General features: G+C 37.8%; 1 protein-coding gene across 1 annotated transcript in view; it reads right to left on the bottom strand.

Moving 5' to 3' along the window:
• Positions 1–676: 676 nt before the first annotated feature.
• Hr38 (Hormone receptor-like in 38) overlaps positions 677–22,860 on the bottom strand; it is a 65,319-nt gene continuing 43,135 nt past the window's right edge. The window contains exons 2-8 of the mRNA XM_018521150.1: positions 8,213–8,472; positions 4,833–5,068; positions 4,148–4,633; positions 3,373–3,703; positions 2,523–2,831; positions 1,691–1,925; positions 677–988 (exon numbers count right to left, since the gene is read on the bottom strand). Coding sequence (XP_018376652.1) covers positions 732–988; positions 1,691–1,925; positions 2,523–2,831; positions 3,373–3,703; positions 4,148–4,633; positions 4,833–5,068; positions 8,213–8,472 — 2,114 coding nt within the window. The 3' untranslated portion in view covers positions 677–731. The remainder of the gene's footprint in view (positions 989–1,690; positions 1,926–2,522; positions 2,832–3,372; positions 3,704–4,147; positions 4,634–4,832; positions 5,069–8,212; positions 8,473–22,860) is intronic.

The raw sequence follows: 22,860 nt of genomic DNA on the forward strand, positions 1-22,860 counted from the left end.
CGGAGAGCCTCGTACAAACTAGGTAGAAAAGTGAGAAAAATTCGCGCGAAGAGCCTTCCTTGCGAGAAAGAGAGAAAGAGGTATCTCTCCCTGTCCATCCAAGTTCGCACGAAATCTACTACAGCTAGAAGGGAGAATAGCGAAATCGCCGCGGCCCGCCTCGTGCCCGTTTTCTTAATCCGCCCGTGTTTCTGTCATCTCGCGCCGATCCGCTCTCCAGCAGCAGCAGCAGCAACAGCATAACAACAGCGACTATAGTAGTGCACTTATATTGTACTACTAATAGTATAACGGCGATGTGTGACACCCGCCACCCGACACGTCGTGCATGCAGAGACCTACAAGACACTCTGTACACTTACGTTCACACGTGATGCATACATATCCGTTTACACACTCACACATATGCATTATTCATTCATTCATACATACGTACAATAAACTTTCCCTTAAATTTAGCGTCCGCGCTCGCTCGTACGACCAGTAATGGCTCTCCTCGCTCTTTCCGCTCGACGAGCTCTTCCAGGATTATCCTTTGCAGAGCGCGAGAGGACGTCATCGAGAACGTCGTCGAGAATCGAACGTACCCGCGGGATCGCGCGAGGTTACACGCAAGAAGAGAATAAAGCTACGTGTAATACGAACTAAGAAGGATGCAATCAGAACGAAGATAACGCAACCGCATGGGTCTGAGAAAATAATTGCTCTATGTGCTGGCGAGGCTGCTCGGTTTAGAAGGGCAGGCTACCGACAAACATCGTCTCGATCAGGGGTGGCGCCGGCACCAGGTCCTCCAGCTTGAGGTAGAAGATCCGCTGGAGGCCTTGGACCGAGAGACTCCTCAGCTCCGGTATCTTCCCCAGTAGGTACGACAGGTACTGCGACTTCCTCTGCGCCTCGGCATTATAGGTCACGTGGTCGCGCAAGGACGAGACAATTTTCATCTGCAGCTGTTCCATGCGCTGCGGTTCTTTCAATCCGTACCTCTCTGAAAGCACGCGAGTCAGCTTGAATGAGACCGCTGTTTTCTCAAAATAATATAAGATGAATGAAATCTCTCTCTATGAATTGCCATCAAATTCTATTAAACAATAACATTCCGTAAATAACACCGGAAATTTTAATATTAAATCATCAGCTATAGATTAAATTTCACATTGTTTTCGAACATTAAATCGCGAGAATTTAGATAATAAAAATCCTGTATCTTAAAAAGTTCCAATATGAATGATGTATTACAGTTGATTTAATTACTACACTACTAACATTCAAGATTAAGAAACATTGATAAATCAATTAAACTCCAATAATATCAGTCACTCGACCTTCGACACGTAGCTATCTAAACACGGAAACTCTGATTGGACGCGCTTGTAAACCGCACACCTGCATGTCTGGTTGCTAACGGATCGCGTGCGGAACGAGGAACATCGTCGTTCCTTTCGTCGGTGCATCAATAATTAACTGATCCGACGGATTAATTATTTAGGCCGGCCGATATAACCAGAATACGGGTAGAGCGAACCGGATAAAGGAAGACTGAAGGTGCCGTTGAAGAAATAACCAGCAGAACCGCAGTGTAACAACTATAGAGCTCGATCGTAAAATAATTAATACTTATGATAGCAGAAGCGCGACTGTGGCAATTCATTCGACCATGAAATCGAGGGAATTATAATCTAGTACTAACCAGTAACCAGGGTGAGAGCGCACAGACAGGCGAAGGCGCTGATATCGACCTCCAGGAAATGGAGGGCTTTGCAAAAGTCAAGAATGCTGTGCAGCCAATCGCCGAAGCTACGTTGACATTGCTCCAACGCGAGGACAACGCCGTTGCAGAAGACCAGCTTCGTGTCGTCCGGGTGCGTGCGGTACGCCAGCCTGAGCACAAACAGTTCTAGACTGGCCGATTGGAAGAGCAATTCCTGAAAGCAGATTACATTGTGAAATTATTAATACACAAATGCATTGTCCATAACACGTAAACTATCGAGATAACCAAAAGGTGTTCTAAAGATATTTTATTATTCGCGATATTAAACATCTTTTATTTACAAAAAAATAACATAATTTTACTTAGATGTGATGACAAATCTTAAACAACAAAATCTCTTCTGATTATAGCATAGATATATTAACAAATTACCGTCTATCGTTCTACCGAGCAGTCTGTTAGTCAGCCAAGCAACCGACCGCGTCAAAAGCTCGTCAAGACTGACCTTTTAGAAAATGTATAAGCTATCGATCTCTATAACCGTTAGTTCCCAATGGATATCGCCCGAGAATCGAAATCTGACCAGTGATATAATAAAAGCGTATATCTCTTAATTTTTCGAGATGAAAAAAAATTAAAAAAGACGAAAAAAAAACAACAATAAATTCTTACAAATTCAAACTTCAAGACTTTTGTGTAAAAAAATATGTATTCTTGGAGAGACACTATTCCTCGTATTTATAAGTTGTTATGGGAGCTAATATATTATCTTATTGGTCGTTTCTATACGTTATAAATGATCACTCACCTGATCTTCCCGCACTAGATCCGTGAATCCGGGGATTTTGTCGGCGAAATTTCGGATAACATCGATCGAGGTTGTCAATAAATTGTAGAACTGTTGAATCTTCTCGGCCTCGGTTATTGGTGGATCACCCGGTCTAGGTTGTCGGTACTGGGAGTAATCCAAACTTGCCTTGTCCGGCGTTGTGTCAAGATGGGCGCGAACCAGAGCGGTAATCAAAGAGACCGGCGGGCTCGGTGGGGATTCTTGCGGTGACTTGGGCTTTGAGGGCAACCTGCCTCGACGGCCCTTCAGAGAATCTGTTCTAACGACCTGTCCAACAATTAAGTAGTAAATTAAGTTACATTTATTTTATTTCACATTTATAATTATTTCGTTCGCGTTATAATATTTTTCTCCGTTTTTTACGAATTTAATAATTGTATAATTTCAATTATTTGATTTAATATATAAGTTTTCATTTAATTTTAAATCTTAAAGACAATTTTGACATATTTTATTAGTTGACCACCAAAAGTTTATACTTTCATCACTGAGATGTAAATATCTACAACTGCTTAATTCTCATTATTACTATTATGAAAACTACATCTAAAATTTCAATTGTTTGAATTTTAATCTGTTTGAAGTACTGACTACAAGAGTGAATCTCTACCTTACGATAATTGATACAGGAAGGTTCCAAGTATTTTTACAATCTAGAACCTCACAGTACCAATCATACAAATCGTTCATTTTCGCTTTGAGTCTAAATGACCCATTGCTGTAGTCGAGAGTTAATATTATATAAACTAATAAATTTAAGAAAAAAATTGTGGAATATATTTTGCAATACAGCGAACAAGTTTTTTACCTCCTTGACCATGCCAACCATCAGGCACTTCTGGAATCGGCAGAACTGGCAACGGTTTCGCCGGCGTTTGTCTACTGGGCAAGCCTTCTCGGCCAAGCACACATATTTGGAGCCCTTTTGCACGGTCCTCTTGAAGAAACCCTTGCAGCCCTCGCATGTGCGTACACCGTAGTGCTGACAGGCCGCGGTGTCACCGCATACAGCGCAGAGCTGGCTCGGGCTAGGAGGTGCGCGTTCGCCACTGGTACCGCTTCCGGGCGATGGTGAACTGACAGTGGAACTCGCGGTACCGCCGCCGCCGCGCGGCTTCGGGGAATCCGTGCTCCCACTACTGTTAACACGACACAGCATTGATCTATAACCCGTCACTAGTCAGAACGGGGGTTCTTCCAAAACTATCAAGCCTCGTGTCCTCGAAATACGCATCGCTAATCATAAACGCAGAAACCGAACTCGCGTCTTTCATGTTCCAACATTTACAATAAAATTGAAAAGATATCTGTCACATACACGGATTTAAACAAATTGCTCAATTTGTTTTATTATTCCAAAGTTATATAAATTAAAAATTTTTAACTAGAAAGTTTTGTTTCTATTTTGTATACTTCACAAATAAATTTAATGTAGCAAATGAAATTGTGAGTGAACGAAATAATGAACATAGATATTACAAATTTTTTTTTCTCTCATGTTAGAATAAGTTATTAATTTATGTGAGAAGCACAATGAGATTCGAAGTTATTTATTAGTATATTTATTTCATAAAAGATCTTACCTTGCTGATTCTGATCTCTGTGTGGGCAATGACGCCCTTCGCGGCCGAGTAGTACCAATGACGCTGGAATCGACGCTGGTGACAACAGTGGGACAGAGATCGGTAGGAACTACGGGAGTGGCAACGGCGATAACTGATGGTGCCCCGTAAACTATAGGCATGGCGACAGTCACCCCGTAGGATGGGTCCTGCCGATGATTGGAAGGTACAACCGTCGTTGCCGGGGTGGGCGCTGATTCCGTCGGGAAGTAACTTTGATGATGATGCGGGGCCTGCTGATGATGCTGCGGATGATGGTGAGGATGCTGCTGTTGTGGCTGCTGCTCGTGATAGGGCACCGCGGCCGAGAACTCAGTCGGATAATGAGTAGTGGTGCAATATACCGGAGTGTCGTAGCATTCGTCCATCTTAAGACCGAGACTTTGGAGTTCCTGCCTGGTATATCGTTGCGTGTAGGTCTCCTGGAAGCTCGGTAACGGCGTAGGACTGTAAACAAGGATACTTAACATTCTGTACAAACCCTGTATCAAGTTTCGTTGTCTAAAAACTTCAATCATGTCATTTAATAATTAATATCATTGATAATAATGTAATTTCTTTGCTTATGTCATTTGAAAAATCTTTATAAGAAATTTATACGATCATCAATGATAGGACATCAGAAGTTTAGGGATAGTTTACATACCTAAGAGAATCAGCTTGGATATCTTCGGGGAGGGGTGGCGGTGGTGGTGGTGGTTGCGATGGCTGCTGATGGTGTACACTTTGTTGAGACGGAACAGAGTTGTCGACCGGAGGCACGCCTTGCGGATTCCCGAGTTGCAATTCCGGAAAGGGATCCAACTCCTCGGGTAAGCTTCCGGCATCCGCAGCGTCTGGATATGAGCTATTCAGGAACTCCCCGAAATTGCCAAAGGGACTCTGTAATGAAAAATTGTGACCATATTTATAAATAGTATTATACAATATTAATAAAATAGATATAATAATATAAATACACATGTCATGTATATGTATATAATAATTAATGCATATATAATAAGCTAATTTTATCAAAATATTAAGAAAATCAGAAATAATTATTTATATTCCATAATAATTGGTAGTATTGACCAACAAAAGTAATTATATTTAAACAATCATTTTCATGTCGTAATAAAAGTTTAAATAATTCAATAAAATAATATTAATTATATCTAATGAAAATTTATATCGCAAATTTTAATAATGTGTAATAACATAAACAATATATAATAATATAAATAATATAAAAAATAATATATAATAATATAAACTCTATCATAAATAAATAGAAAATCAGAAAAATGAATAAAATAGAAAAAGACACAAATAAAAAAATACCTGCGTTGCATGAATGATGTGAGCCAATTTGAACACCATACCGACATGAACCTTGCGAATCTTTTGTTTTCTAATTACATACCGAATAAACAAGAATCGACTATTAACTTTAAACGCCGTTTTAAACGATGTTTTCCTTTGGCGGAGCCGTCACGGTCTCTGGAGAGCCGTGCGAGCGGCAAATCGAAGCACCCAACTGCAAGGCGGAAACATTGTTCGACCACAATTGCGAGCCGTAGCGTCGAGACATCGACGTACAATCGAGGTGCGCAGTGAGGATGTTCGAGAGAGGATTGGACAAGCGAAGCTCGTATCGCGTGTTGTCTATAAGGTAGCACTCAATAGAGGCTTAGAGCTTCTCTCTCTTTCTTTCTCTGCTCCTCTCTCTTTCCCCTATCCGCTTCAATCATTGATAGTCGATAGTCGATGAGCGGTAAAACACTATATCAACTGGCGATTAAATATTCGCGCGGCAATAGGATAATAATAAACGACCATCCGTATTGATACACTTTGTAAATCGACTCGAAAAGAAATTATGTATACTGAGATACTTTAATAAATTACTCAATTAGCCATGACATATTCAAACTGCAAGCAACTTTAAAATTAATAATGGAGATTTATTATTTGAAATAATTTATGCAGTCATACAATAGTGCTTTTCTTTCCACTTTCGAAATAGATTCGCCATATTTCGTAAAACTAATGTTCTCAATTATAATTATAACAAAAATATAAATAAGTATAATCAAACAGTTCCATAGAAAATATTTATTCCAAATTTGCAATTTCGCGATATTCAAATATATTCATTTTTACGATATTTGCAAATGTGCAAATGACACGTTATTTTATCCATGTTTAAAATTGTAACAATTTTTTTTTTCAATAACTATAATCAAACAATTCCGTGAAAATGTTTCAAAATTTGCAATTTAATTTTGGAAGATGAAAAAGACATTCGAATAAAGATTTTATGATATTCGCAAATGTGTCAATGCCACGTTATTTTATCAATGCTCGAAATGATAACAACTATTTTGATGACGTAGCGTGCTTTCCATTTAGTGACACAAGTCGACACACATCATTCTATTTTTCTTGCCATTCAGAAGGTAACAAAGGTAGAACGACGTTTGTGTTGACCTGTGTCCAAATGGAAAACATCCAAAATATAGTGGAAAGAAATCCATGTCTTCATTAACAGATTGTAACCAAAATTAAAAAAAAATATCTATTCTAAAATATCCGAGAATGAAAATTATGAAAATATTGTAGCGCAGCAGGACATCCTACAGCAGGGAGTGAAGAATAGCATCATAAGGAGGAAGACAGGGATGGAAGAGGGTGGATATTCAATTTGCAAGTGCCGGTTCCGCTTCGAGCTGACATTTCGCTCATCGCTCCCCCGAGGACCGGCGATCGAAGCCTCGTCCTTCCAGACCGTGAATAAATGGCCTGCTAAACGGCATCCTAAAAGCACCCCTCCTCCTCTAGCCTCTATTTTCTCTTGCTAAACTGTCGAGACAACCTCTTCAATATTGCTCCGCTAATTCTGCGGCACATTCTCGTTTCAGCGGTTGACTGCAACATCATTTCGTCCACTGCGAAAAAGGAATCGAAACCGAGTGGAAGTATCGGAGAAAAGTAAAAAGAAAGGAGAAACAGGTACGACGGCATTCACGTGGAATGCAGATTATGCGTAATACGTGCAGATGACGGTCGCAGGAACGCGGGAGAGTTTTGTTACCGGACCGAGCGGGACCATGTAATCCGAAAGTCTGAGAAGTCGATAAGAATTGGATTAACCGCCAGATTGCGACTCTATAATTTCGAACTGGTCGCGTAAAGGCGAGCTTATCGGTGGGGAAAAAATGGGTGGCAATATTTCAATGATAATATACCGTGGTTGATAGGTAACGCTACTTTGCGTGTTTGGTGGATAAGGAGGGCCGAATGATAAGAAATGATATAAGAACAGGAAAATAGTCTACCGTTAGGTGTAGAATGTTGCAAAGAAAGGAAAGAGACTCAAAAGTTTCGAAGCTATAAAATGTTAAAGCTTGATTTTTTAAGGCAATTTCCAGGCAATTTTTAGACAATTTCTTGTTCCTTAGAAAATAATGAATTTCATTAAATAACATTATATCTATATATTTTTGATTATTTAATGTTATATAATTTTACAAATTTCAACTAGAAAAGTACATGTTATGATAATAAAAATTAATCTTTTAACTGACTGGAGATTGCTTGATCTTGCACGGAGCATGTTATATTCCTGGATTTACTTTCTTTGAAGAATATTACATATCCATATTTCTCATAAGACCTTCTTGGAATTATTTATGAGAGACGAGATGAGATATGAGCGTTTACACGGACGAATATTATTACGTAAAATTACAACTTATGTTGCATCATATGGACATGCAAGCGAAGACTTAACCGATCCGTTCAGTCGACGGAGCTACAACCAACAAGATTCGCAGCACAAACGATATTTCAGAATGTCGATTGAATCTATAATCAAGTTTCACTTTATCCCTAATTTTATTTATCGCTAAAATAATCTTTTTATCTTAATTTTCCTTACCTTCTTCAATCGAAATTTAATGAATTTCCGATTGAATTCAATTCGAACTTAATTTGAGAGCTAAAGATAGAATACGTCACACGAAGCAGAGAAATGGAACTCACCTGTGTCTGCAAAAGTAGCATGCTTGATGCCACTGTGAGGGCGGTCGTAGTCGTGGTGATGGACGATTGATTAGTGCAAGCGAGAACCGGAACGGTAGCGGTCGCTTGACGTTGCTGCTGTCGTGGGCGATGTAGTTGTTGTTGCTGCTGCTGCTGCTGTTGTTGCTGCTGCTGCTGTTCTACCTCGCTACGAATAACAGCCACCGCACGCTGGCTACCGTTGCTGTTGTCGCTGTCGCCGTTCGGCGAATGCAGTTGCCCTGCAACACCCAAATCGGTACACTCGGTTATTATATTTTTATATTAGGTAATATTATTTAAACTATTTTTTAAAACTTCCAGAGTGAATCTCACTCTGAAAAATGAAATTTCATTCCAAAGAATTTCAAGAGTAATTATTGGAGCAAGAAAAATAAGAATAGACATAAAAGTAGGAGGTATTTTGAGAGGGAACTAAGAAGAAATTAGGAACGATATTGTTGAAGGGTGTCATTTTATTTAGTATTAGCGTATTGTAAAATAAGATTTTATTAAAAATCCAACTTTACTAATAACGATTATTAATGTTTATTATTTATTCAACATTTCTTCGTCTAAATATACAGTGAGATGCAAGATGTGAAATATATAATACACGTTTCTCCAATAAGAGACTTCGAATACTGATTGATAAATAATGCGCAGACTGTCTATCGTTAAATGTTAGCAAATATGGAGTAAAAACTAACGTTATTCATTATGCGCAAAGAGGCAAAAATGGACCGTAACCTCCTTTCTAAGGAAAAACTTTCTGATATGTCAATTTTAAACGATATGCCGGGAGAACATAGTGAAACACTTTTTCTATCGCAAGAACGCACGGTTAATATTGATGTTTAGCATTCTGTGTGGCGTGTTGCACTTCCGGTGCGCGGTACAAGAGCAGCGCGTTAAGTACAACTCGGTCACTCTCTGACGTTTAAATCTCCACATACTTTGAAATCAATTTCGAATACTATAAAACATATATACATTTTTTAAATATATATTTTTTTCTTTCATAATAATTTTATAAAAGAAAAAAATTATCTTTTGCAAGGTGGGACACAATTCGCGAAAAAAGTATTCAATTTTATATTTTAGAATCTCTTCTTAAATGCTTATATTTATATTATATATAGCATACCTAACAAAAGTAGGCAATGATTATATAGGTACTACAAATATATAATTTGTTAAACAGTATCAAAACACAAATCCACTTCAAATTTCGATATACAAATCTTCGAAAAAAAATGAAATATTTGAATACAATATTTCTCTCTACGTACAATATCTGTCATACTGAGAATGTCCAGCATCCATGGCGATCATATCTGCAGAGATTACTGCGACTTAGAAAATTATATTATTGCGTCGATGAATTTTTTTATTAATTTCGTTAATTTTTTTAAATTTTAGTAATAATTATTTTACTAATCAAAGCAAGTCTAATGGCAATCGTTAACAAGAAATTTCCGAAATCACTTTCACTACATTCAGCACAATCAAGAGATTCGCGGTGGATCTTATTAATCGGTGAATCCTCGTCGTCGACTGAGCACTTGGACGTCTCCGGGACGTCCCTATATAGGGTGGTCTCAAACACCCAGGGGAGACATGAAATCATTGGCATTTAAAATACTACAACCCCGTGCTATACAAACAACCACGCACCCCACCTCCCTTCCCGATTATTATTATGCGATATTATCCCCTGACGACCAAGCGATAGACAGTCTCGTATCAACGACCACGCTTTTGCAGTTTTTTCTCTAATTAATAGTAATTAAAAAATCGTTAGTAATGAAGAAATTAGCAATTCTATATATTTCTCTTATAGAAATTCCATAATTATATTTAAATTTACACTTTTGAAGAATATGAAAACGTACAAGAGAACTAAATTCTTTAATTTTTTATAAAATGACATAATTCCTGGAGTTCAGTTTTAATGTTGAAAATATATTTAGTAAGATAATAAAATAAAAATTTTTATCAGAATATATATATATAATAAGTGACATATCTGATCAATTTAAGAAGATTCACAATGTTATTTAATCAGAGCGTTTTATGACGATTCTCGTATCTTAAGTCATTTATTTGATTGGAAGAAACAAGAATAGAGTCAACAAGAACGTGTCGATGATTTATCGAATCAACCAGGAAGGGTTTATGCGAGTAATCCGATACGACAGCCGGATGCAAGGCGTCCCGGCGCATCGAGATGCCACTCGTCGATAGTCATGGATATCGAAGTCGCGTTCGATTTAATTTCACAATCGCGCCACGCCAGAGACCACCCACCGCGATCGCGAAGCATCGATTATGAGCGATTTCACCATGACGCCGATCAATTCTGCAAGGGGTATGTTGTACGCGTGGAAGAAGTGACGATTAGATACAATAGACCGGCTGTTACGGCAAATTGAACGCGCGCGAAAGGAGGGACCAGGTTTATTGTTATCTCCACGGTGCCGTCGTAAAACAACCAGCGAATTTGATAGAGCCTTCCGCGTCCTATGAAGCAATATCAGCTGTGTTAAACTTGGTAATTCCCGTTAATTATCGGAACTCGCGTGAGGTGAAAATATGCGATTATCGACGAAGAGATGTAGATTATTGAAAATAAATCATGGAAATTATAGGAATTATGCACGTAATGGGATATATGAAGAATCGCTAGCTTTAAATTTAATTTTAATTTGCTAACATAGTGTAGAAAATATAAACATGTGGTAAATATGATGTAATATAGTTTTTTCATATAGTTACCTAATGCAAACGTATAATGTATAAAATTTTCTTATTGCTCAATTAACCCAACGGTTAATTGAGCGATACTATAATAATACATTAATACAAATAAATTATATAAAACACATTTTTCTAGATAAATTATTACAGTAATTATTTTCATATCATTAAATTTTTAACTTAATGTAGAAAAATATATTGTATAAGTACCTATATGTATTTATATTTAGTGAGTTAATTAATCCGTTGAAAGAGAGTCTATTATCTGTAAGAAAAATGAGAATATGATGTCATAAATTCTGGTTGTGTCTAATAAACCTTCTTAATGGAAAATAAAGTCTAATAAAATTTTTTAATGGAAAATAAAGTAATTCGATCGATCATGTCTGACATCCGGATGTCAGGAATTCTGGATTACTAATTGCATCGTAAAACTCGACCTGATGCAATTAGCCAGACTGACTGCCAAGCTTATGATAGTCGCGTGCTTCGAAGAAATAAAAACACTTATATGTTTTTGCTGCTATAAAATACAATGTTGTTATCGCCACGCAATAAATTAGCCGATACCAAGAGAACGTCAACCCGTAACGTAGTATGTTACAGTTACATTTTAATTGAACACCGTTGTATACCTTATCCGCGATTATTTTTACATGCGAAAATGGCACTTAACAACCCGCGTTAAGAGATACCATAAAATCCGTTATTTAAGATAGCATAATGGCCGAATGTGTGCAATTGCTCGCAATCTTATCTACGAGGAATACGATGGAAATAAACAAGTACATTGTAAAAGATGCACTAAATACGAGTGTAATGTAAATAATTATAATTACTTTAAAAAGCTAGAAAATATTATATATTAATAGTGTTATTGCAGAGCGTTAAATTATTACATTAATAATTTCATAAAAGCATAAAAAAATGAGATTAATTATTATTAGTCGTATTAATTCTTCAATGTTGCTAAAAGTAAATTAAATATGCTGTAGCTTTTATAAGCTCATTTAGTCTCGCAAATTATTCTAAAAATATAAACAATAAGAACCCCATGGATCTTTTGCTTCAAATTTAAGTTCGTTGACATCTGTGCAGAGCGATAATTTTTATTATATATTTTAAGTATATCCGTTGACAATGTTAGGAGTATTCAAATATATTTTCTTTTTTATCACCGACGAAGACTTTGTAAGTCGAAACATTTGAGAATTTTACCGGTGTTACGTAATTGAAATTGAATTTTTATAAATCATCTATTATTGCTCGTTTACAATAAAAGCCTTGACTTTTTAATTTTTTCGCGTAGCAATTACACGAGCCTATTTCTTGATATTAAAATTTAAGATTCCAAATATTTTCTCCTCTCGATTCTTGCGCCGGAACGGAAGGCATAACGGATCGAAGTACCTTAAAGATGCACAATACATGTGTAGACTGAAGAACACGGTGACGGCGACGACTACACGCGCGGTAGCGCCGTAGGCAGGGGTGAACGCGCGGAGATAGAGAGGCAGAGTGCAGAGTAGGGTGGCGAACGGCCGAGAGAAAAGAGTAGGGCTTAGCGGAACAGCGTGTGCCAAGTGGATTACAGCGGTCTGGTGTAACAGGGCCCTCCCACGAACCACGCCTCTCCACGTGCCACCACGTGCACGCTCGTTCGCGCTCGCTCGCTCGCCTCGCCTCGCTCGCTCTCCTCGTTCCGCCGCTTCCGCGTCCGCGGCTTCCTCTCGCCTCTATATCACGTTCTCCCGTTCTCTCACGTTTCCTTATCGGTCCTTAATTCCTTCGTATCTTCCCTCACATCTGTTTGCCTTTACAGGGAAGATGAAAACGCGTGTGCGTTGACAGAAGTGACTTCCGTTTGCCTCATGTATTGTATAATTCGATTATATTATCATACAATGAATTTTGATACAAACTCTAATAAAATTAATAAATTTAATTATCTGCGAAAATAGGAATAAAATACGAAGAAGAAAGAAAAATGATTTTTTGATAATATTTAATGATTGATATTCGTTCAAGATAGACAAAAAGAAGTATGTTTTTATATAAAATAATAATTTGGTTAAACAGACGAAATTTTTAATGTATTCGGATATGTAATGAAACAAAAAATTAATTATCATATCATCTAAATTAATTACTGAATGTATATTAATTGCAGACAGATAAGATTTATTGCAATATATTGAAATTCCAATATAAGAAGCGACAATGTCTTATTTTAAGGGGCACTCCGGTGATTTCAACGCGCGCATGAGAAACGACGTGTGCGAATTTCTCGTGAGTCTCTATAGTACGATCGATAAAGGCGAATATTATTAAAATAAATCAAAAAAATTGATTAACAATGGATCCGAGCAATATTTCTGAACTAAGCATTACAGACTTTCTCCAATCGATCGCAAATGTAAGAAGACTGTGTGAATACACACGTTTTACACGTGCATAGATTTAGACGAATCTTAGTTACAAACATGAAATTATATCCGTATGCTGTAATATTGTAGGATAGAGAAATGAATAGAAGAGAAATAGATAGGCGGGGGTGAGGAAAAACAGAGAAGCCGTCCCAATTGCTAAATCAGAGGATCGGTCGTTGCAACGAGGATCGTAGCTATAATTCCGTTTTGCGTTCATGTAGCTACGGGGATAATTTCATCCTTAGAATGATTCTAGTTGCCATAACTAGTAAATTACCGTAGAGCGGATTATCTCTATAAGAGCCACGCGGACAAGCGCGCGCATCCTAAGAGTCCGCGTGTATTGCGAAGAGAAAGGCATATTGTTGCTGATCGCCAAGTAACTCCCGGGAGATTCACCCATTATGCAAATCATCCAGACAATATTCTACATAAGCTTACAGACTTCAAAGATTACAATCGGTTTTTCCGTCATTAACGATTAGTTCTCGAGCGTTGTGCATCAGCCGTCAGAATTAATGTCCGCGCGAGGAATGTCTGCGTCCTTCTCTCAATTATTACTGTAGAAAAATACACAGTCGTTACAATGTATAAATATCCAATCGCAGTGGAATTGCATTAATATTCTGCAGTGTAGTATCGAGTTGTGTTCGATGTCTCGCTTTGATTTTAATGCCATTCACATATAAATAGTGTAATAATCTGTAGTATTAAAGGAAAAAAAATGGAAAAAATATGGTCTCCAGATTGCCATCGTTCACTTTGGAAGATTACATATCCTCTTACACTCTTAACTATATAACGAATAATAATTTTTTACTTAGTTCTCCGTCATATTTATTTAAAATTCTATTACATTCTATTATAACAATTACATATTTTTCCACTTAATATGAAATCAAAAGTTGAAAAGAGAAAATTAATTTTCTTAGTTTATCTAAAATCGATTTAAAATTAATTCCAACTTTTTACGTAAAAACCAGATGTATGTAAAGTGATTCGTTGCGATAATCTCGAATATATACGGCCTCGCTCTGGAGAACGCAAATTACATCAAGTTTATTCGTGAGACTTTAATGGTCCATCACAGTTTCGTAAGGAATAGGACTCACGTATGAATCTAAAGTAGCAGAAAGCAGACGGTGTCTCTTACTTAGCAGTGAAAGGGTTAATTATGATCGTCCGGCATCTGGCGCGCGGCGGACGGGTCCGCGGGCCCCTGGGCCCCTGGGCCCCTCGCGGGACGCCTCTGTCATGTGGGCGAACACGATGGGGTCTTAAATAGAGGATATCCCCGCGGCTGCGGTTATGTGCCGCATGATATCGGATCCCGATTCCCGCTTTCTCTCACGCACGCTCGCGCACGCACCGCGGCAGAACGTTAGGTGTGCCCGCATACGAGATGAGTCCATTGATCGCGGAGGAAAGTCTATGTGGATAAGATACCTTCCCCACACCCTTTCAGTCATCTCTCGTATAAACGCGCGTAATGTACAGAAAAAGCATCGATGACGTATCGCGCTATTATCTATTTCGATCTATAACGCGATAGTTCCATGTAACAGGTGTAACTCTCTTAATTCACGAACTCAAAATTGTGAAAGATTTTGATATAAAAAAATAAATTAGTTGTAAAATTGTTGGGTCAGAAATATTATATTAGAATATAATTTAAACAATAAGAATTCTAATGGACCGTACATTTGCAAATTCAACAATAAGAAATAGAAGTAACGGTCAAAATTAAATCTATAGAATATAATCTGCAATGGCAACGTAATGATTTTATAGCATAGCATGCAGTATTTCATGTTGTACGATAATATAATTTATATTGGTCCAATTCTGACTGAAAACATTTAATTGGACAAGAGAGATTAAAGCACTAAATTTTTTTCTAGTAAGAATTGTTTACAATCAACGCAATCAACGATAAATGACAAACGGTAAACAGTATAGGATTACAGATAAAGTCTTAACTCGATCTCAGATTGATATAACGATAATTGCCGGCAAATCACTGGAACTTATCTATGTCAGAAGTAATAATCATCGGATGATGAATCAATCGTAGTAACGATAATAATTCAATTCCACGAGGAGTCACGCCGCGCTCTCGAGTCTCGCTGCATTTGCATACGTCTTGCAACCGAATAAGATTACGTGTAATTTACACACGTGCGTTATCGTTACGTACATATTGTATGCGATTATCAAAGAATTGACTAAATACCGCTAGTCACTCGTCTTCTTTATCTATACCATGTTTTGAAAGTGCCCAGATGCTACACGCTGGCGAGACCATCGTGTGAATCTCCGATGTCAGGCTGCTTTCACTTTAATTAAATTTAGCAAAAGATTAATGTTAATGCGCTTTACCGCCGTGAAGTAATGCCTGAGATACAGGGTGCTGCAGAACTAATGAGCCACCTTTTATACGCGGATTAATTCGGAGTCGATTTTTCTTTAAAGGTATAAAAAAAGTCGCCGTCTTTAAATCACACGATGAAAAATAAGGAACTCGTAAAAAACTTCAGAAGTGCAAAATGGTGAGATATTATTTTTCAATTTCAAATAAGCTTAATAAAACGATACAATCGAACTGGGTATTAATTATAACATAAAATATTTACCGTGTAAAAATTCAGAATTAACAAATCAGGATTAACTACTCTCGGTATTAACAAATTATTCTCGGCATTAATATTAAGAAGGAAATAATTCAAAATTTGATTGATGAATTCATAAATAAAAGATAAGCCACGTAGCTCTGGAACACCATGTACATTCGATGATTCCGCGTGCGTGTACGCGCGCAGACAATCACCATTTCTCTGAAGGAGTTAAGGATGACAGCACACACTCGGCTGCTTTTATCGCCGGCTATTATTCAAGCGTATTCAAGGAATCTCTGAAGAGTAGCCCACGTGGACACTGTAGATCTTATTACTGCCGTTTAGCAATACGGCGTTTAATTTTAAATATAATCACATACGATAAATATAATGATAGGCACTTCTCGACGATCCTCTTAGTCGTCGTTTACGATTAACTTCATCGATTACATGTTTACCAGCTCATATGCTTGTTTGAGACTGTAATTAAATTAATGGGTCGGTTGATTACACGGTATTCCCTTGATCGGTGTCTTTGACGAGAAGTATGAGAATCTAATCACTAATGCTTCGACAGAAGCATTAAATCTCCAATATCTACGAGTGATGCGTCTGTTTTTAACACCAGCGACTCGAGGCCTTTGTGTAAATCAAGTATTTTCAAGTAACTCCAATGCTCTCTTTTTCCCCAGAATATCACTTCTTCGCCGTACTGTGTAAAGGAGATCGATAACAATTGAAATGAAATCGGTTTCCGTGGTAAACTTTGCATTTACTTCTCGGCTTATCATTATCTCGATAGTGCATCCTATCCGCACGAGTCGTGTACACGCCTGCCGCTGCGGTTTCCCTCGCGCGGGTTCGAGACTTCGAGCGCGGTGTGTGTCGGCGGAGCGGAGGTGAAAGAAGAGAGTCGAGTAGAAGTAAACGAGAGAGTAAGTAAACGAGAGTAAGAAAGAGGGAGGAGGATGGGAGAAGGATATGGAGAGGCGCTTGCGACACGCAGGCTCCAGCGCAACCGGCCCGATAGGTAGGTAGGTAGGTAGGTATATCGCCCCCTGACCCCGAACAACTACCGTGAGACCGGCTTAGCTCCGGTCGGCACGGAGCACTCTCCTTTGCTCTCCGCTTCGCGCGCGGCGTGCATCGCGTGCATGCACGTGTACCGTCTATGTACGTGCACGTGTACACGTGTGTGTTTTCTCGCGAGGCGCCGCAAAGTGTAGGAAGAGAGGAGGGCACGCGTGACACGAGGGCGAAGGAGAAGGGAACGACGGTAGATGGGAGCCTCGTGGGTGCAGCCGACTCAGCCGACTGCAGCGGCATCCGCGCGATCTCGGGCTCTCGGGGTGCATCTCGGGTGACGGAGGGAACAGGGCGGGAGAGAAGGAGCTCAATGGACCGTTTGGATTACGCCGCGAGCGGTGTCGCAAGCAACGTAAATGTTGCTGCACGGGAACTTGAGGATTTATGGACACGCCGCGGAGGGGTTACGACCGACGACCGTCATCATCTTCGGTCGTCGGGGTCGTCCACTGACAGGAATCCGCTGTTCGCGTCGGGAATCGTTAGCGCGAAGATTCGTTACAGGAAGACAAGTGAAAATGGATCGCGGAGAGCGTAGGTGGTCGGCTGAGTTTCTGATTTCTCGAAATAAATCTTATTTTATTTCGAATCTTTCCTCGTTGAATGCCCACGTTCTTTTAATTTATTTAATCCTTCTCATTTGTATTTTATTACGCTACCTTGGTATACGACTCATGTAAAAAAAAGTTTACATTAATATATTAAACAGATGTTAATTATTTTTACATAATTAGGCATTACAAAAATAGAAAAAAAAGAAACAAAAAATTGGGTATTACAAAAATAGAAGGAAGATTATATATAACTTAATAGCTTCGTGATATCTATTTTTACGTATTGCATTTAATGCGTTCAAATCGGCAAATTTCGCAAAACTATCAGACCGTAACTTTTGAGATATTTTTAAAAGGTTACCTTGAACGCTCCTAAACAAGGTAAACTTGCTGTAGTATTGAGATGCGAAAGAATTCCTCGACTTGAACCTTCGTTCAAATGAGCATCATCCGCACGATTTTACGACCGTTTACTCATCTATTCCTAATTCTAGCCGCAGCCGTAAAATTCTAAACGTACGATTACGACAACCGTCTTTTTTTTTCTCCCTGGACCGCGCGTGATTTACGCCCCGAACTCGTCGGACTCACTCTTTTGCGTTCACGGTTCATCTGCGATTTATCGCCGGCCGAATATCGACGTCGTGTGCGCCAGGAGATTTTCCGCCGTGAGAGATTTACCGACGGACTTTCGCCTGGACCGCTGTACAGGGTGTCCCGATAGCAGCGTTCGCGAGAGCGCTTTTCCCGGACGTCGCTCTCGGGCGTTTCGCGATCAGATTTCAGCTCGCGGGACGAGCGACGTATCGGAACTCTTCGTTATATCAGCGGGAACTGCAACGTTATAGATTGACTTTCTCCTATCCCGCGATTTGCCAGTACAGTTATCCGAAAGCCATTAAACTCGACGTGCGCGTACACATTTATATAATTTCGTATCGCTCACTCGCGCGTCGTACGGCTATTTATTTTCACACGGATACTTATTTGATTCGATATAAACATAATTTTCCTATACTTCTATTCCAAGTAATCAATCGGCAAACTACCAGTGAATCAGTTCGCTCTTCACTTTTCATTTCTTTAAAATTGCATGCGACAAATTGAATTAAATTTTCATCCGTTTAACCAAGAATAATTTAACATATTTATGACTAAACATTCAAATGAAATTTTCATTTCTCTCTTTCCTATAGTTCATTATGGCTATTCACAGGTATTTTTTTCTTACACAAAGTTAAAAATGACATTCATATAAAATATGCATCTTTTTACATAGCGAAATGAGTAATTATGCACATTCCACAGATGAAAGAGTAAGCAAATAGAAATCCATCTAACATCTATATACTCCAAGTAAATATAGTTACGAAATTTTTGCAAGATTTGCGCGAGCGATTTTATAAAAAAAAATTGATTTATTATTTAGCATCTAGAATAAAAATTATGTTAATTAATTTAAGTAATTTATCAGAGCTTAAAGTTGGATTCATGAAGGTCTTTAAATTAAATTAATCACAAAGAGTTTCTAAATAAATTTCTTACTATACATATATAATCTCGCAGTTATTCTTTTCTTTACAAAAATAATTTCAAGGAAAAGTGGACGAACAGGAAACAAATAGAAAATATTAAAAGAGATATTACAAATGAAATTCCTATTACAGCAAAGTACATTTAAAACCAATTGGAAAGTTAGTTTCTATTGAAATTTAAAAATCCAACAACTTTGTGATTAATTAATTGCGCGTATTTCTTTTCGTGTAAAATAAAAATCCAATGAAAATACATAATAAATTTTTTAACCTTTTATAATTTTTATTTTCTTTTAAATAACTATTTACACACAAAGTATAAACAAAAACTATGACGACGTTCAAAGATTGAGTGAGCGCTATAGATTTTTTAGATTTATCATGGATGTAAAAGTCTACTTCAATCATAGACACCAATTATACTGAGAGCTCACTCAACCGTTGTGTTTTCTGAGCGTATAAGCTACTATATACTGCATTAAAGAACAAAAACTGAAATATCTTTTTATATGTAGAATATTATACATATACACAGATACCGAACAAATACGCTAAGTTGGAATAAATGAAACTATGCTGGAAAGAATGGCGTGTAACTCAAGATGGCCGTGAGAAATGGTTCCACCCACGTCCCGATACTCGCATGCGTGCTCGAGAATCTCATATATCGATTCAACGGACCCCTTTCAAGATTAGGAACGATGGTTGCGAGTTCCTCGCGAGCATCGAGCTCTCCATCGCCCGGGGATTACCACGATTTCCCGAAAATCACGTAACATGTGTCACCTTTCCTGCTCAGATAACCAGATTCTGAGAAAGTGTCTCCTTCAAAATAATTTCCTGTAGTATTTCATGTTGATTTTTGTCAGTAAAAAAATATGAGCATTTTTTCCTCGACTTTGAAATTGTGTTTATAAAAAGAAAGATAATTGCGAAATCTCTTATAAATAATAAGAAATTTAACTAGAAACTCTTCGTGATTAATTAAATTCAAAAACTTTCATGAATCTTTAAACTTTAAGGTCTAATGAATCACTTAAATAAGTAAACAATAATTTACAGAAAGAAAACAAAGCTGAAAACTTCACTGATTCAACAAATCTACAGTCGTAATATATAGACTGTTAATTTTTTATGTTAAAATAGCAAAGTTGACAGCTGAATAATATTTACGATTTGTTAAACCCTCAAATCTTCTTAGTTATAGATGTTGAATTCGCGTAGTAAGTTACAGGTTTGCTGTACCACTCAATTAATTTTTTTTCTGTGTTGATTCTAGGCGTTAAAAAATAATAAATCTTTCAACAATATATTTCTTGAAAATCCCGAAGATTTGTGATACGTTGAGATCGAATTGTAAAACATATTACGAGATGCACGCGATGTGTGATAAATCGCAGAAACTCGACAAATGAAAATTACAACGGTCGTTAATGATTAATGACTGCGTATATTATAAATTGGCGATTATATTGCGCGGATTTTAATAGCGACTAATAAACGCAATTATTGCTTCCTCCTCTCCGAAAACACAGGGACATTTATAGCCGTTTACCGTGCCTCGTTATACACGTGAATTTTTTCTTTTTTATCGATATACAGTCTGTCAAGCAAGGAGCAATTATGTACAATGCAGCTGTGCGTTTTGTGGAATGAGAGAGTCTGTAATTAACTATAAAGGTCGCGAAAAGAGAACTTAACCCCTGAACCGATAAAAGATACACAACAAAAATTCGCGTTACATGCAATCAAGTTAAATTACGGTAGATAATTATAATAATATTTATTGGTTCTTCATGTAATAAAAAGGTGATTAAAATTAACGGCTTCCTGCCGATGAGTAATTTTTCGAGTTTTATTAGCGTAATTTACATTAAAAGAAAATTGATCGAATCGACGAACGTTAGACAAACGGACGACGCGAATTATTCAATCAATTCATATTATGTAAACAGAGTGTCATAAAACCGCAATATAAATACACAAAAAGTAAGGGAAAGGCCTTGTCTTTAAATAAAATCTTAAAATAAAATTTCCGTGCGAATTTATATACATATCCATTCTATAATCATATTATTTAGATACATTACCATAACACGATACGACCAAAATGTAAAAATTTGTAAAACTCATATTCATAATCGAAACGTGTCTAATTAATTTATATGTATCTACTCGCAATACTTCGATATAATCAATAAATTAATATAATATCCGGATTTCCGTTTATATATACTTTTTGTCAAATTCTACGTGCAAATATCTCAGTCAACCTAATCGTTCTTTCAATTTAAATATTCACCATTTTATCAACACACGAAGACTTTTCATTCGCAAGTACCGGTAGCTCGCGCGAGCACGTGCTGGCGTTAGATAAGTAATTAAATTTCGCCTCCCCCTTGTACGCCTCTCGTTCGTTATTCTTTTGCCTCCAGAATCGCAGAACCGGACGGTCAAACCGATTAATTTCGAAGTCGCCAGGCTGCTCCGCGATCGCAATTAAGACCGGTCGAACCTGCCTCGCCGAATGTCTTGCATAACCATTCGTGTGCGTTTCGCAGGATGCGCGCTCCTTTCCGCGATCGGATCGTCTCTCACAGCGAGCGAATGATCCTCTCGTTGCGCCAGACGGAAAGTGATCCGGCCAGTTCGTGCAGACGATTACACCTTTGCGCCACTCTCGATTAATCCTCTCGTTTCTCGCGCAGCCATATGGCCAGCGAATTAATTCTAAACTTGACAGGATTGAAGAAAGAGCTTTATGATCCGTATTGTTATAGAAAGTACAAAGTAAATACGATAGATGCAATAAGTAGATTTTGATAAAAATTTTGAAATTTCATGATTTTCTATCAGATTTTCCGTCAAATCGAATTTACGAATATCCCAAAGTTATTACAGAATTCCACAAGTTAAATATCGTGACAGCAAGGCGATCTGGACGATACAGATATGAATAATGATGAGCTATTTGTAATAAAAAAAATTATGCAATATATCGCCAGTCAATCGATTTCTGCAAATGTGCCGCGATAATGATTTATTTCTAAAAGAAACTCAATCACGACATTCAAGGACAGCTTGTCTCCGTTATAAAAGACAGCAGGTTGTAACTATTAAAAACTGCCGACTCGAAATCGAAAAGCCATGACGTTACGTCAGAAAAGGCTCTACCACCGATACCGTGTATGTATATGTGTTTTCGTCGATACTGGTCCTCCTTTCCCCGTCGTGCAACACGTGATACCGGTTGCTCATCCTCTCACTCTTAGCAGGAAGAAGAAGAGTATCGTGAGACACCAAGCAGACAACATGCTTTCGTCGCAACTGACGAGGGAATTAATTTTACTACGATGTCACTACTCTGATGCCCCGCGGCAGATTTGTAAATAATTTTTCACGATATTACGTCCTATGCGTCCTTAAACGTTAGTGTTATGAAAGCACGGCATGTTGTGTCAAACTTGAGAAAGTTTCCGATGTTCCGTGAATTCCAAACTCCGAAGTAACGAACAAACTAGCAAAAAGATGATGGTGGATTATGTAACTTGTAAAGAATTGATATTGCGACACGCTTACATGATTATCTTATCGAAATTTTGATACTGATTAAGCACGATGTTTATTTTGTATCACATCGCAATCATTGAG

Source organism: Trachymyrmex cornetzi, unplaced genomic scaffold, assembly GCF_001594075.2.
Source record: "Trachymyrmex cornetzi isolate Tcor2-1 unplaced genomic scaffold, Tcor1.1 scaffold97, whole genome shotgun sequence".
NCBI lineage: Eukaryota > Metazoa > Arthropoda > Insecta > Hymenoptera > Formicidae > Trachymyrmex > Trachymyrmex cornetzi.